The following is a 17,485-nucleotide window of genomic DNA, read 5'->3' as shown; positions in this document are numbered from 1 at the left end:
TCGTTTGATGCTTATTTCGTAAGATATGTGCCCCGGTCACTATCAATGGACCACCCTGTATATTTTCCCATGTTTGTATCTCCTGTCTTGGGAGCTGCACCTCGTGAAGGTAAATACTGACCACCCAATTTGTCAAGTTGTTTCCAGAATAAAAATGGAGGGTAGGAGAGGCATGTTTGGGTAGCTCAGTTGGTAGAGCACTTGCCTGCAAAAGGCAAAGGTCCTGAGTTCGGGTCTCGGTCCAGCACACAGATTTAATCTGCCAGGAAGTTTCATGTCAAGTTGTTATGTGTCCTGTTACAAATTTACAATTCATAATATATTTTCACAATTTCAGTAAATGTACAAAAACTCTCAGTAATTTTTCCAAAGTCTACTATGAACTTCTCTGCACTTTATACTATTACAGGAACCTGTCTTATCAATTGTCTTACAGTTAGTGTATATCTATGTTCATCCATGAGAGTAACAAAGTCCAGGACCAACCTAGAAATTTGCCTCTTTTATCCATTTTTCTGCTGTATACTTGTATCTTCATCCAACCCTTAAAAATACTAACACTGTTGGGTCAGGAGATATAGGTGGTCAGACAATAGTATGACCAATCGAGCCATTGGAAAAAGTGGAGTTGATGTGTGGGAGAAAATTTAGCAGCTCCATCATGTTGGAAGTATGTCGTTTTTAATCTGCCCAATGTAATATCATCTAGTAAGTTAAGCTAAGAATTTTTTCAGAATATACAAGCAGTTTTGTTCTGTAGATAAAGTGTAGTGTTACTAGCAATATACCCAACTTACATTATGTGTGTTCAGCTTTGGAAACAATTCACAATAAGACATATGTCTGTATAGTCTCCTTTGTTTCAAATAATAGTTTCTGTTACCTACTAGGATGTTAATCTTTGCTTGTAAGATATAGTGATGCTGTTAACATACAGTGTGTGTGTGTGTGTGTGTGTGTGTGTGTGTGTGTGTGTGTGAGAGAGAGAGAGAGAGAGAGAGAGAGAGAGAGAGAGAGAGCGATCACAGTCAGAGGAAGGGAGGACAAGTGCAGCAATGAGGAATTGTGGCTTTCCTCACTCAGTTTTAGATACTTTATTATTATTATTATTATTTGCAAGTTTTGTTTTATTTGTGGCCTGTGATTCCTATATCCGTCCACTGTAACTGTCATCATCACAGTGTTTGCTTTTACAGTTAATGATGATAGTGAGGATAGCGATGTCCCCAAGCGTAAAAAGAGTCGTCGTATGTGGCAAGACTCTGAAAGTGAAGAGAGTGACTGGGGCAAGAAGAAAAGAAAGTAAGTAGAACTTTCATTTTTACTTTTGATAATATTTGTTGTTATTCTTGTGCATTCCAGACTAATTTGAAGGTTTGTTACTGATTATATTCCTGTTTATTAATTTTGACAAGATTTTTATTTATGAAATTATAAGAATTTTGTTGCCTGTGTGTGTGTGTGTGTGTGTGTGTGTGTGTGTGAAAGACTTTCAAAATTATGCTAAGCAATTTATTTATTTTTTGTGTATGTGAAAAGCTTTTCTGTCGATATGAGTATAATAATGTTTTTTTCCCCCGTTGGTAGCAGATAATGCCACCTGTGTGTTGTATTTCACTGTTGACATTTTGCCACAGGTGGCATGACATTAAAAACATATTACGAACTTGATATAAAATCTACTCTTTTTCAAACACAACATAAAGTTATTTTGGTCAGGGTATAATGTGAATCCTCTCCCAGCCAGAAAAGAAATTCATTAACATGGGCCCATTCTACAGGTGAAGCCATGTTGGGAACTGAAAGTGTAGCAGGCTGAGCACATTCCTATGGTTTGTAGCATTATTGGCAGGTGTGCCTTATGTTACAGGTGTAGACAACCTACCAAAAAAATTTCTTAGGATTAAGATTCCCCAAAGGAATCAACCTCTCAGCAATTTGAATACAGCAAAGCAAGTGAAACGATGGACATAGACAGCTATTCACTCTCATTAAAACATCAACCACATTGAGTTCAGTCAATTGTGACAGAATATAAAATTGTTCATTTTTACAAAAAAGAAAAAGAAGAAAATAAAATTTGAAAAAGTTAGATTTTAGTATATCTATGGATAAGGAACAGTTTGGACTGTAAAATTTATAGTGTGTTTGTATATACTCCAACCAAATTGAAACAAGACTGAATTTTGTGGCCCTAGACAGATAATATTATTGCTCAATACTTCTGGATTTGCAGTAATATTGAATATGTGGTTAGGTTTAGCAATTGTGAGTAATATTGAGCATATCAAAACTCTTGAAATGTATTGTGTTACCTGAGAAATATTGTGCCATCTGTGAGAAGCATTGCTGGTTGCTCACTTATCTCAGTTCCTCTGTTTATCCACTAAAAGTAGTTCAGAAGCTTAGCTTCTCTTGCAGCTTATTAATCTTAGAGACCAATATTATACGTGAAAGCTTTTCTTTTCTTGTAGCAACACTATGTATATTAATTAAAACCATTACCCTTTTCCTATTTGTGGGTTCGCGCTACTTAACAGTGATGTTGCTATTGTCTGACTACATCACGTGTCCTATGCTCGAAATATCCGCTGTCATTGGCTGGTGGGATCACTTAACATGAGCTATGACTAGCTTACAAAAGTGCATCACAATCTTGATTTCAATGCCCCTCCGAAGATTCGTTTTCTTAAGTGCCAGGCAATTCTACACCGGTGTATAAAACCACAACCATTGAAAGGATTGATAAGTTTTACAGTTACGAGGAAAAGTATACTGTCACTTAACACAAAAAAAAAAATATATTTTCATAAGGAGAAAGTGTATTTTTAACTGGGAAATCCGGGAAAAATCCAAGAACTTTTTTTTCCTTGTCCACATGTACACCCTGAAAGGTGCCTATCACTGTTGAACCATGCGTGCAGTATAAAAGCAGAAAAATAAATAATAGTGTTTGGCAAGTACGGGCCTCTTTCAAGACACCACAAAAATTTCAGTTTCTCTCAACGAATGTTGATGTGTGATTCTGGAAGTTTTCCCAGCATAATGGGAACTTTTAGGCCCTGCAGCCAGGTGACATCAATGTCTGCCCACAATATTTCAGTTGGCAACCATTCAGCCATCTTCAGAAGAGGTTACACTGGAGATTGCTGGTGCATGTCACTGGTTTTATACCAAAAATTGGTGTAGTGGCATGGACACACAGTTTTTCACCAGCAATCTTCATTGTAAACTCACATGAAAATGGCTGAATGGTTGTCAGCCAAACTACTGTGGCAAGATACCGATGCCATCCATCTGCAAGTCCAAAACATCAAAAATACTTGCCCCCTGAGAATTTCTGTTTTCAAAAGATTTATTATCCCTGTAACACTAAGAACAATTGGACAAACACAATATTGATAGAATGCTTGTGAGACCTGATTCAGATACCTGGGCAATTCCTTTAATGTGACCACCCTTTGTATAAGTTGATGCTTCATTTTTAATAACCTGTAACAGGCGGATAGATTTTCAGTTACCTGTAGAAACGCCATCTTATTTTAGGCGACAATTCAGTTAGTGTAGCAAAGATTTAAAAATGTTGTGAGAAAAAAAGACTACTCAGTGGTCTTGTTGTTAACAGGGTGTTAAATCTCAATTTTACTTCCTTCTTTTTTTGAAATGATCTCAGTTTAAACTAAAGCTGTTTTTGCATGTGCACTTGCCCCATGTATATGTAACCAAAAAATTTTACTTCATGGATGAGCAGTTAACTCTTAAGTAAGAGCCAATATATGCAAGTTGCTTCTGATCAGTACTTAAACTGAACTGATCCATTAAGAACTGGGAGCATGAATGTTCTTGTCTGTGGTGTTTTGCTAGATGAAACAGCAGAATATTTGGCAATGTGCCTGTATAAAACAGTTGAACTACAGACTGGAAACAATAAACATTAATGAAGAGAGGCAACCATTAACTTATAGCCGATTGATACATGATACAGAGTCATAGTTAACAGCATTAATCATTTCACAGCAATTTTGAATGAGCCCCCAAGCAGCAACTTGCACAAAAGATGCTAGTGAGCAGTTGATTGGTGGCTTCCTCAAAAAGTTAGTGAAATTTTGTGTGCTGTTAAAATGTATGTGTGCACAACATCTATATGCAGGAAGTGAATTATCGCCTTTCCTCATTTTTGTTTGATGTTTAGTGAAACAGATGTATTAGATGAGTTTTGGTTGGTGTATTAAAGTTAAACATGTTTAGATTTGTTTATTTTTTTTATTATTTTTCCTGTATTCAGAGAAACAGCTAATGTAGAGTGCATCTACATACTGTATTTACCCAAGCATAAGACGACCCTGAATATAAGATGACCCCCCCCCCCTTTTCCTTTTTTTTAAGAGGCGTCTTGGGAAAAAATAGTCTGACTAATAAAAATCACAAAATTTTATTGACCAAAGGTATTGCCAAAAAAGTTTATGTTACAAATATTCTAAACTTTGACATTTACTAACTGTCAATATTTTATTAATACGAGGAGAAATAAACAAAAAGAAATTTTTCACATTAATTTTTATCTTTACTGCCTTTTTTGTTTAGTTAGCCTGTAGTTTATGGTATCATTATTTTAAATCATCATCCTAAAAGGACAGCTGTGAAGCTTATATCTTCATTACCACAAATATTTGACTCTTTCTTCTGAATATGTTGCAATTTCTGAGGTTATGGTTACAGTGGGACCTGAGAACACAGCTGTGCCCCCCCCCCCCCCTCCCCCCCCCCCCCAAATAAATAGTGGATTTCGGCTCTGTGCTGATGTGAGAATGTTACAATGTCTCTTGCTTCCAAACATATCTCTGCCCACCACTCTGTCATTGGCTATGTAGAACCAGCAGCTGACACCCCCCGCCCCCTTTCCCCGTAGTTTGTGCCATACCTCACGATGAGTGTCGACAACATTGCTGCATGAAACACTAATTACGCCACTAGCTCCACTCTAAGAGTTTTACCATCTCCTGCAGAAATGTGTGCTATTGTTTGCTATTGTTGAGTATTTGTCTAATTTTAAAGCCAGTTGGAATCCGAGTACAAGTTAATTCAAGCGAACTGCAGTTCAAAAGTGATGAATGTTCATAAAAAGCCAAAATACACAGTGTAGATTCCCATGGTTGGGTGCACAGCAAAATTTACTGCCTGTTCTACACCCTCCCTCGCCACACTCACTGTAGTTCTCACTTCTCAGCCAAGCTGGTGTCAGTTTCACCTCCAACTAATCTGTAGTGCTGTGCTTGAGCAATGGTGAATTAAGGACGGCAGTATCTTCTAGGGTACAGGTCATGTTAACAACATCAATTAGTATGTAAATAAAAGATCGCAATCATGATTCAGCCCAGTTCTCAAAATATCACTCATCCTGTGATCTAATGACGTCTGTTGGTACTATCTCCACAACGGTTCTTTATGCTGTAATTTATTCTTATGATAACAGCTGCTGTCAGTTTAATATGCTTTTTGTTTGTTAGACATTTAATTCTGGATTAATTGTCTTTCTCGTTTCATGTGAATGTCACCATCTTGTTGTGAAACTGTTGATGTTTTTCCCCCAGTATTCTTAGGTGTGAACACTGAACAAATTTCTCATTTGCAAGCCACTTGGTAATTCACTACAGTTTCTCATAAACAAATAGAATAGTGGCTTGGGTTCAGAATCAAGTAATGGATTTGCAGGGACAACATTTTTTGCTCTTAAATCTTAGCTTTACTTAAAAAGTAGCATAAATGTATGTATACTATATCCATATATCTATGAGACCATTTATTGAAAACCTATTGAAATACATTGTATGATAGTAAGTTGATAGAATTTAATCCTATTTCCTCCCGTGTTTCACAAAAAGATTGCAGATTTACAAACACAACGATTTGTAAATCTGCAATCTTTGTGATAACTTCACATGTGGCAAATTCTTGTGTGTGTGTGTGTGTGTGTGTGTGTGTGTGTGTGTGTGTGTGTGTTGCTTTGCACAATATGGTGATGTACAAATTACATAAGTGCTGAATATATTTAGGAATATTCGGAAAATACAATGCTGCAACTTCGCAACGAAATCGCGCGGAATTTTTGACAGCAACAACACACCAAAAATACTTCGCCACAGTGGAATAACAAAAATCGAAAACAGACGATAATATAAAGTGTATCTTGAAATTCATGTGAACATCCGTCTGATGGTGAACTTGCCAGTTCGAAACTGGTAACGGCGCTATTTACCTAAATAAATAGCAGTATTAATAGGGGCTGGTTGCTGTTTTCTTCTTTGTAAGAATTAATGTACATTAAATGCTTTTTTCTGGGTGGAGGGAAATTGGTCCTGCAATGCGATCGAACATCAGCACACATTCACTTTCAGGCTGACATGTACCTCATCTGTCACTGTATGTGAGTTGGTTGTGCCCCAGATGTGAACATTATCTTTGTTTATCTTACCACACATGTGGAATGTTGTTTTTTCAGAAAGTGTTAAGTTGTTTAGAAAATTTCCATCCTTCTCCAAGCGGTGAAGAACATCCGCAGCAAATTACATACATTGTGGTGTGCCATCTGATTTCAGTCTGTGAACAGTTGCAATCAGTATGGATGCATCTGTATTCATACTGATTGGAACTGTTGCACACATTTCTGAAGGACTCAGTGCATGTCCACCCTTGCGATTTGCAGTTCCTGCAATTTCTGCAGTGAATGTTTGCAAATCAACTATATCCTTTGTGTGAGGGTTTCATTTGTGTTAGGTCAGCCAGTATAATGCCTCACATCAACACCTTCTGGCTGCATAAAATTCCAGTACCGCCGACACATAGACATCCGCAAGGGTGGTTGTTTCCTACACTGTGTTAGGAAGTTCTTTGGAACTTACATGTCCAATTTGGTCTGAATTAAACATTCGATACACTGAGCCTTTTCTTGAACTGTTATCATCATGCTTTGCTCGTGACAGTCTGGAACAACACAAATGAAACTTTGTGAATTTCTCTGGCATGTAAGCCAAACATGATGTGAATATCTTAATTAGTTTAGGTGCTGTAATGCATTGAAGTTGTAGCATACCTTTGAGACACCATGTACTCTAGTCATGCTTGTAACATATTTTCCCCTTTAGATGAAGAATAGTTATTTTTAAACAAGTCTTATTGCTGATCAAGTGTCTTGCTTCTATTGTGTCTCATAGTGTGATAATTATCATTTACTCATAATATAGTGGTGATGCACAGTTAAACAAAATTCTTGCCTTGTCATGTATCACTCTGAAATGGAGTTGAAAAACAAATAAAGGAAATATTGTGATCATTCTTAACACTTATTTGTAAACCTTTGCAGTTCTTATTCTAGGCACTTCAGTCCGGAACCGCGTGCCTGCTATGGTCGCAGGTTCAAATCCTGCCTCGGGCACGGATGTGTGTGATGTCCTTAGATTAGTTAGGTTTAAGTAGTTCTAAATCTAAGGAACTGATGTCCTCAGATGTTAAGTCCCATAGTGCTTAGAGCCATTTGAACCATTTTGCAGTTCTTATGGGTGCCAAAGTGGAAAGATGTAATCTCTTAATGGTATACTTGCATTACATCCTCAACATTGCCATAGCGTACTCATTTTAAAAAGGAAATATTCTGGTATAAAAAATTTGATTTCTCTAAAGCATATGTGTTTTTGGAAAGTCCTAGGACTTATTCACATAATATGTCAATAGAAAGGCTGTGAGAACATCGAAGCATTGTTTTTGTGTCTACCCAATTCTTTCGCGTGATGTAACACATGTTGTTAAGCATCTTCCTTCATTGTTTTGTTTTATAGAATTGTTCCTTATTGCAGGTGGGTTTTGTCATTTATGTATTATGTGAATAGTGATCTTGGCACATCAGTGGCTTAAATCTCGTAAGTGCTCCTAGTTGCTGCTGAACTGCTGTTGTCCACTCAGTATCAATCTAATTGACATTTTTGTTTTGTTTGGGGGTTGCTGCTGAACTGCTGTTGTCCACTCAGTATCAATCTAATTGACATTTTTGTTTGTGTTTGTGATTGATGTTTCAGAATCAAACTACAAATATGGTTGTTTTTATTTCAGGAAAAGTGGTGGTTCATCATCTAAGTCCCGTACAAAGAAAAAGAAAAGGAGGGTATTTGAGGATTCAGATTTGGAAAGTTATAGAAAAAAGAAGCCCAAAAAGCCTAGGGTATGATCAGTTTAATTTCTAATTTTTTTTTCACCGTTCCAAAATGGCAAAACGGCATGTATATTTACAGCATATTGCAATAATGTCTTTGCAGAGAAGTAAGTAACATTATTTAATTCTGCTGGTAATCTCCACATGTGGCACAGTTTTTAATGTTATGATATGTCAGTTGAACTTCATTCTGCTTATCCTATCTATTATAATACTACTATATTTTTACTTTACGGTCCTTACATAATATATGCTCGGAGGTGTTGTTTTACAGTGTATTTGAAATACTGGGCCTGCTTTGTGACATTTTCTTTCTTCAAGTGATGTCCTTGAATTTCCTTAGCACGTTTAATATTCATTTTGTAGGGACTAAATCCAGACTACAATCTGAGCAGCACACTTCTGAATTCATTCAGTTGCATTGTTCAGACTCACTGGTGATGATCCCTATAGCCTTATTTAAGCTAGTTGTCACATTACAATCAAGCTCCAGAGGTGCAATGTTGTCGCATCTAGTACTGTCTGCAGGCAGCCACTACAGCACACCACTCTCTGCTGCAATAGAAAATCGTGTTAAAGCCTCAATCATTCACAAAAATCAAGTAAAAAATATTAAATTAACATATGATATAGACCTTTACAGTATGTCAAAAATCGGTTCTTAATTTTAATTAGGGAAAGAGTTATGTTAATTTGTTTGAAACAGATTCATTTCTGTTCGTAAACAGCTTCAAACTTATTGCATGATATCTTAAAAACTGGTACTATCACTGCAGTATTTTTTTCTTTTTTGGTTATTACTAAAATATGATAGTGATGAATTTTTCAAAATTTTTGCACTACATTACGTTTCCCACTGTCTGCATATGTGTGGATGGATAGGTGTGTGTGTGTGTGTGTGTGTGTGTGTGTGTGTGTGTGTGTGTGTGTGCGAGTGTACACCTGTCCTTTTTTCCCCCTAAGGTAAGTCTTTCCGCTCCCGGGATTGGAATGACTCCTTACCCTCTCCCTTAAAACCCACATCCTTTCATCTTTCCCTCTCCTTCCCTCTTTCCTGACGAAGCAACAGGGGGTTGCGAAAGTTCGAAATTTTGTGTGTGTGTTTGTGTGTTTTTTATTGTGCCTATGTACCAGCGCTTTCCCATTTGGTAAGTCATGGAATCTCTGTTTTTAATATATTTTTCCCATGTGGAATGTTTCTTTCTATTTTATTTATATATATATATTAATATAATAGAGGGAAACATTCCACGTGGGAAAAATATAGTAACCATCCCTGGTGTAAAACCTGTCCCATGCACCCTCCCACCACCACCTACTCCAGTCCTGTAACCCGGAAGGTGTACACGATGAAAGGCGGAGCCACGTGTGAAAGCACCCACGTGATTTACCAACTGACCTGCCTACACTGTGATGCATTCTATGTGGGAATGACCAGCAACAAACTGTCCATTCGCATGAATGGACACAGGCAGACAGTGTTTGTTGGTAATGAGGATCACCCTGTGCCTAAACATGCCTTGGTGCACGGCCAGCACATCTTAGCACAGTGTTACACCGTCCGGGTTATCTGGATACTTCCCACCAACACCAACCTATCCGAACTCCGGAGATGGGAACTTGCTCTTCAATATATCCTCTCTTCCCGTTACCCACCAGGCCTCAATCTCTGCTAATTTCAAGTTGCCGCCACTCATACCTCACCTGTCATTCAACAACATCTTTGCCTCTGCACTTCTGCCTCGACTGACATCTCTGCCCAAACTCTTTGTCTTTAAATATGTCTGCTTGTGTCTGTATATGTGTGGATGGATATGTGCGTGTGTGCGAGTGTATACCCGTCCTTTTTTCCCCCTAAGGTAAGTCTTTCCGCTCCCGGGATTGGAATGACTCCTTACCCTCTCCCTTAAAACCCACATCCTTTCGTCTTTCCCTCTCCTTCCCTCTTTCCTGATGAGGCAACAGTTTGTTGCGAAAGCTTGAATTTTGTGTGTGTGTTTGTGTTTGTTTGTGTGTCTATCGACCTGCCAGCGTTTTCGTTCGGTAAGTCACATCATCTTTATTTTTCCCACGTGGAATGTTTCCCTCTATTATATATATATAATCTTGTGACTTACCGAACGAAAGTGCTGGCAGGTCGATAGACACACAAACATACACACAAAATTCAAGCTTTCACAACAAACTGTTGCCTCATCAGGAAAGAAGGAAGGAGAGGGAAAGACGAAAGGATGTGGGTTTTAAGGGAGAGGGTAAGGAGTCATTCCAATCCCAGGAGCGGAAAGACTTACCTTAGGGGAAAAAAGGAAAAAAGGACAGGTATACACTCTCGCGCGCGCGTGCGCGCGCACACACACACACACACACACACACACACACATATCCATCCGCACATACACAGACACAAGCAGACATTTGTAAAGGCCAAGAGTTTGGGCAGAGATGTCAGTCAGGCGGAAGTAAAGAGGCAAAGATGTTGTTGAAAGACAGGTGAGGTATGAGCGGCGGCAAATTGAAATTAGCGGAGATTGAGGCCTGGCGGATAACGAGAAGAGAGGATATACTGAAGGGCAAGTTCCCATCTCCAGAGTTCTGACAGGTTGGTGTTAGTGGGAAGTATCCAGATAACCCGGATGGTGTAACACTGTGCCAAGATGTGCTGGCCGTGCACCAAGGCATGTTTAGCCACAGGGTGATCCTCATTACCAACAAACACTGTCTGCCTGTGTCCATTCATGCGAATGGACAGTTTGTTGCTGGTCATTCCCACATAGAAAGCTTCACAGTGTAGGCAGGTCAGTTGGTAAATCACGTGGGTGCTTTCACACGGGGCTCTGCCTTTGATCATGTACACCTTCCGGGTTACAGGACTGGAGTAGGTGGTGGTGGGAGTGTGCATGGGACAGGTTTTACATCGGGGGCAGTTACAAGGGTAGGAGCCAGAGGGTAGGGAAGGTGGTTTGGGGATTTCATAGGGATGAACTAAGAGGTTACGCAGGTTAGGTGGACGGCGGAAAGACACTCTTGGTGGAGTGGGGAGGGTTTCATGAAAGATGGATCTCATTTCAGGTCAGGATTTGAGGAAGTCGTATCCCTGGTGGAGAGCCACATTGAGAGTCTGATCCAGTCCTGGAAAGTATCCTGTCACAAGTGGGGCACTTTTGGGGTTCTTCTGTGGGAGGTTCTGGGTTTGTGGAGATGAGGAAGTGGCTCTGGTTATTTGCTTCTGTACCAGGTCGGGAGGGTAGTTGCTGGATGCGAAAGCTGTTGTCAGGTTGTTGGTGTAATGGTTCAGGGATTCCGGACTGGAGCAGATTCATTTGCTACGAAGACCTAGGCTGTAGGGAAGGGACCGTTTGATGTGGAATGGGTGGCAGCTGTCATAATGGAGGTACTGTTGCTTGTTGGTGGGTTTGATGTGGACGGATGTGTGAAGCTGGCCATTGGACAGGTGGAGGTCAACGTCAAGGAAAGTACACCCTTCACAACCTTTCCAGCAAACCTCAACCTCCTCTCACTGCACACAGACCCAGTCTCTCCCATCTACTCAATCTCCCACTTCCAGCTCCACTCCCCCCAAAAACCTCAAAATTCCAATCAACGCAATCTGGAACCACAACACCCTAATTCAGTAGTTAACCTTTCCTCCAAACCTCTCTCCCAATCCGAAACCTCTGTCCTATCCAAAGGCCTCACCTTCAGCCCCACTCCCAGATTCAACCAAACAGCCCTTGTCAAAGATTTACTGTCCTACACCCGTACTCTCTGCTGGAAATACCACTTTGCCACGAAGAAAAATGATCCTAATCCTACTCCTAATGATCCAACTCCCCAAGACACTATCCAAATTGAACCCTGCCTGGAACAGTTCCATCCTCCATCACAGCGGGACCCACCTCCTCTTCCTCAAAATCACCCTCTCCAAACTTTCCAGGAATTTCTGACTTCCAGCCTTGCCTCTCAATCCTTCTTAAAAAACCTTAATCCTACTCCCAACATCACCACTGCTGAAGCCCAGGCTATCCGTGATCTGAAGGCTGACCGATCCATCGTCATTCTTCCGACGGACAAGGGTTCCACAACCGTGTTACTTGATCGTCGGGAGTATGTGGCTGAGGGACTGCGTCAGCTTTCAGACAACACCACATACAAAGTTTGCCAAGGTAACCCCATTCCCGATGTCCAGGCGGAGCTTCAAGGAATCCTCAGAACCTTAGGCCCCCTGCAAAACCTTTCACCTGACTCCATCAACCTCCTGACCCCACCGACACCCCGCACCCCTACCTTCTACCTTCCTAAAATCCACAAACCCAATCATCCCGGCCGTCCCATTGTAGCTGGTTACCAAGCCCCCACAGAACGTATCTCTGCCTACGTAGATCAACACCTTCAACCCATTACATGCAGTCTCCCATCCTTCATCAAAGACACCAACCACTTTCTCGAACGCCTGGAATCCTTACCCAATCTGTTAACCCCGGAAACCATCCTTGTAACCATTGATGCCACTTCCTTATACACAAATATTCCGCACGTCCAGGGCCTCGCTGCGATGGAGCACTTCCTTTCACGCCGATCACCTGCCACCCTACCTAAAACCTCTTTCCTCATCACCTTCATCTTGACCCACAACTTCTTCACTTTTGAAGGCCAGACATACCAACAATTAAAGGGAACAGCCATGGGTACCAGGATGGCCCCCTCGTACGCCAACCTATTCATGGGTCGCTTAGAGGAAGCCTTCTTGGTTACCCAGGCCTGCCAACCCAAAGTTTGGTACAGATTTATTGATGACATCTTCATGATCTGGACTCACAGTGAAGAAGAACTTCAGAATTTCCTCTCCAACCTCAATTCCTTTGGTTCCATCAGATTCACCTGGTCCTACTCAAAATCCCATGCCACTTTCCTTGACGTTGACCTCCACCTGTCCAATGGCCAGCTTCACACGTCCGTCCACATCAAACCCACCAACAAGCAACAGTACCTCCATTATGACAGCTGCCACCCATTCCACATCAAACGGTCCCTTCCCTACAGCCTAGGTCTTCGTGGCAAACGAATCTGCTCCAGTCCGGAATCCCTGAACCATTACACCAACAACCTGACAACAGCTTTCGCATCTCGCAACTACCCTCCCGACCTGGTACAGAAGCAATTAACCAGAGCCACTTCGTCATCCCCTCGAACCCAGAATCCCCCACAGAAGAACCACAAAAGTGCCCCACTTGTGACAGGATACTTTCCGGGACTGGACCAGACTCTGAATGTGGCTCTCCAGCAGGGATACGACTTCCTCAAATCCTGCCCTGAAATGAGATCCATCCTTCATGAAATCCTCCCCACTCCACCAAGAGTGTCTTTCCGCCATCCACCTAACCTTCGTAACCTCTTAGTTCATCCCTATGAAATCCCCAAACCACCTTCCCTACTTTCTGGCTCCTATCCTTGTAACCGCCCCCGGTGTAAAACCTGTCCCATGCACCCTCCCACCACCACCTACTCCAGTCCTGTAACCCGGAAGGTGTACACGATCAAAGGCAGAGCCACATGTGAAAGCACCCACGTGATTTACCAGCTGACCTGCCTACACTGTGATGCATTCTATGTGGGAATGACCAGCAACAAACTGTCCATTCGCATGAATGGACACAGGCAGACAGTGTTTGTTGGTAATGAGGATCACCCTGTGGCTAAACATCCCTTGGTGCACGGCCAGCACATCTTGGCACAGTGTTACACCGTCCGGGTTATCTGGATACTTCCCACCAACACCAACCTATCCGAACTCCGGAGATGGGAACTTGCTCTTCAATATATCCTCTCTTCCCGTTACCCACCAGGCCTCAATCTCCGCTAATTTCAAGTTGCCGCCACTCACACCTCACCTGTCATTCAACATCATCTTTGCCTCTTCACTTCCGCCTCGAATAACATCTCTGCCCAAACTCTTTGTCTTTAAATATGTCTGCTTGTGTCTGTATATGTGTGGATGGATATGTGCATGTGTGCGAGTGTATACCCGTCCTTTTTTCCCCCTAAGGTAAGTCTTTCCGCTCCCGGGATTGGAATGACTCCTTACCCTCTCCCTTAAAACCCACATCCTTTCGTCTTTCCCTCTCCTTCCCCTCTTTCCTGATGAGGCAACAGTTTGTTGCGAAAGCTTGAATTTTGTGTGTGTGTTTGTGTTTGTTTGTGTGTCTATCGACCTGCCAGCGCTTTCGTTCGGTAAGTCACATCACCTTTGTTGTCTTCAGTCCTGAGACTGGTTTGATGCAGCTCTCCATGCTACTCTATCCTGTGCAAGCTTCTTCATCTCCCAGTACCTACTGCAACCTACATCCTTCTGAATCTGCTTAGTGTATTGATCTCTTGGTCTCCCTCTACGATTTTTACCCTCCACGCTGCCCTCCAATGCTAAATTTGTGATCCCTTGATGCCTCAGAACATGTCCTACCAACCGATCAGTTCTTCCAGTCAAGTTGTGCCACAAACTTCTCTTCTCCCCAATCCTATTCAATACCTCCACATTAGTTACGTGATCTACCCACCTTATCTACAGGATTCTTCTGTAGCACCACATTTCGAAAGCTTCTATTCTCTTCTTGTCCAAACTGGTTATCATCCATGTTTCACTTCCATACATGGCTACACTCCATACAAATACTTTCAGAAACGACTTCCTGACACTTAAATCTATACTCGATGTTAACAAATTTCTCTTCTTCAGAAACGATTTCCTTGCCATTGCCAGTCTACATTTTATATCCTCTCTACTTCGACCATCATCAGTTATTTTGCTCCCCAAATAGCAAAACTCCTTACTACTTCAAGTGTCTCATCTCCTAATCTAATCCCCTCAGCATCACCCAATTTAATTTGACTACATTCCATTATCCTCGTTTTGCTTTTGTTGATGTTCATCTTATATCCTCCTTTCAAGACACTGTCCATTCCGTTCAACTGCTCTTCCAAGTCCTTTGCTGTCTCTGACAGAATTACAATTTCATCGGCGAACCTCAAAGTTTTTACTTCTTCTCCATGAATTTTAATACCTACTCCGAATTTTTCTTTTGTTTCCTTTACTGCTTGCTCAATATACAGATTGAATAACATCGGGGAGAGGCTACAACCCTGTCTCACTCCTTTCCCAACCACTGCTTCCCTTTCATGCCCCTCGACTCTTATAACTGCCATCTGGTTTTTGTACGAATTGTAAATAGCCTTTCGCTCCCTGTATTTTACCCCTGCCACCTTCAGAATTTGAAAGAGAGTATTCCAGTTACCATTGTCAAAAGCTTTCTCTAAGTCTACAAATGCTAGAAACGTAGGTTTGTCTTTTCTTAATCTTTCTTCTAAGATAAGTCGTAAGGTTAGTATTGCCTCACGTGTTCCAACATTTCTACGGAATCCAAACTGATCTTCCCCGAGGTCCGCTTCTACCAGTTTTTCCCATTCATCTGTAAAGAATTCGCGTTAGTATTTTGCAGCTGTGACTTATTAAACTGATAGTTCGGTAATTTTCACATCTGTCAGCACCTGCTTTCTTTGGGATTGGAATTATTATATTCTTCTTGAAGTCTGTGGGTATTTCGCCTGTCTCATACATCTTGCTCACCAGATGGTAGAGTTTTGTCAGGACTGGCTCTCCCAAGGCCATCAGTAGTTCTAATGGAATGTTGTCTACTCCCGGGGCCTTGTTTCGACTCAGTTCTTTCAGTGCTCTGTCAAACTCTTCACGCAGTATCTTATCTCCCATTTCATGTTCATCTACATCCTCTTCCATTTCCATAATCTGAGCTCTTGATATTCATACAAGTGGTTCTCTTCTCTGCAACGGTCTCTTTAATTTTCCTGTAGGCAGTATCTATCTTACCCCTAGTGAGACAAGCCTCTACATCCTTACATTTGTCCTCTAGCCATCCCTGCTTAGCTATTTTGCACTTCCTGTCGATCTCATTTTTGAGACATTTTTATTCCTTTTTGCCTGCTTCATTTACTGCATTTTTATATTTTCTCCTTTCATCAATTAAATTCAATATTTCTTCTGTTACCCAAGGATTTCTATTAGCCCTCGACTTTTTACCTACTTGATCCTCTGCTGCCTTCACTACTTCATCCCTCAGAGCTACCCATTCTTCTTCTACTGTATTTCTTTCCCCCATTCCTGTCAATTGTTCCCTTATGCTCTCCCTGACACTCTGTACAACCTCTGGTTCTTTCAGTTTATCCAGGTCCCATCTCCTTAAATTGCCACCTTTTTACAGTTTCTTCAGTTTCAATCTGCAGTTCATAACCAATAGATTGTGGTCAGAATCCACATCTGCCCCTGGAAATGTCTTACAATTTAAAACCTGGTTCCTAAATCTCTGTCTTATCATTATATCATCTATATGATACCTTTTAGTATCTCCAGGATTCTTCCAGGTATACAACCTTCTTTTTTGATTCTTGAACCAAGTGTTAGCTATGATTAAGTTGTGCTCTGTGCAAAATTCCACCAGGTGGCTTCCTCTTTCATTTCTTCCCCCCAATCCATATTCACCTACTATGTTTCCTTCTCTCCCTTTTCCTACTGACGAATTTCAGTCACCCATGACTATTAAATTTTCATCTCCCTTCAGTACCTGAATAATTTCTTTTGTCTCGTCATACATTTCATCAATTTCTTCATCATCTGCAGAGCTAGTTGGCGTATAAACTTGTACTACTGTAGTAGGCATGGGATTTGTGTCTATCTTGGCCACAATAATGCGTTCACTATGCTGTTTGTAGTAGCTAACCCGCACTCCTATTTTTTATTCATTATTAAACCTACTCCTGCATTACCCCTATTTGATTTTGTATTTGTAACCCTGTAATCACCTGACCAAAAGTCTTGTTCCTCCTGCCACTGAACTTCACTAATTCCCACTATATCTAACTTTAACCTATCCATTTCCCTTTTTAAATTTTCTAACCTACCTGCCCGATTAAGGGATCTGACATTCCACGCTCCGATCCGTAGAATGCCAGTTTTCTTTCTCCTGATAACGACGTCCTCTTGAGTAGTCCCCACCCGGAGATCCGAATGGGGGGACTATTTTACCTCCGGAATATTTTACCCAAGAGGACGCCATCATCATTTAATCATACAGTAAAGCTGCATGTCCTCGGGAAAAATTACGGCTGTAGTTTCCCCTTGCTTTCAGCCGTTCGCAGTACCAGCACAGCAAGACCGTTTTGGTTAATGTTACAAGGCCAGATCAGTCAATCATCCAGACTGTTGCCCCTGCAACTACT

The 17,485-nt window shown here is 41.1% G+C and overlaps 1 protein-coding gene across 1 annotated transcript in view; it reads left to right on the top strand.

Moving 5' to 3' along the window:
* The window catches only part of LOC126235493 (uncharacterized), a 177,559-nt gene that overhangs the window by 128,511 nt on the left and 31,563 nt on the right, over positions 1–17,485 (top strand). The window contains exons 14-15 of the mRNA XM_049944212.1: positions 1,197–1,302; positions 8,104–8,212. Coding sequence (XP_049800169.1) covers positions 1,197–1,302; positions 8,104–8,212 — 215 coding nt within the window. The remainder of the gene's footprint in view (positions 1–1,196; positions 1,303–8,103; positions 8,213–17,485) is intronic.

This window comes from Schistocerca nitens, chromosome 2 (assembly GCF_023898315.1).
Source record: "Schistocerca nitens isolate TAMUIC-IGC-003100 chromosome 2, iqSchNite1.1, whole genome shotgun sequence".
In the NCBI taxonomy this organism is placed as follows: Eukaryota; Metazoa; Arthropoda; class Insecta; order Orthoptera; family Acrididae; genus Schistocerca; species Schistocerca nitens.
The sequence above is the reverse complement of the archived record's forward strand: the minus strand, read 5'-3'. Positions and strand labels throughout refer to the sequence as shown.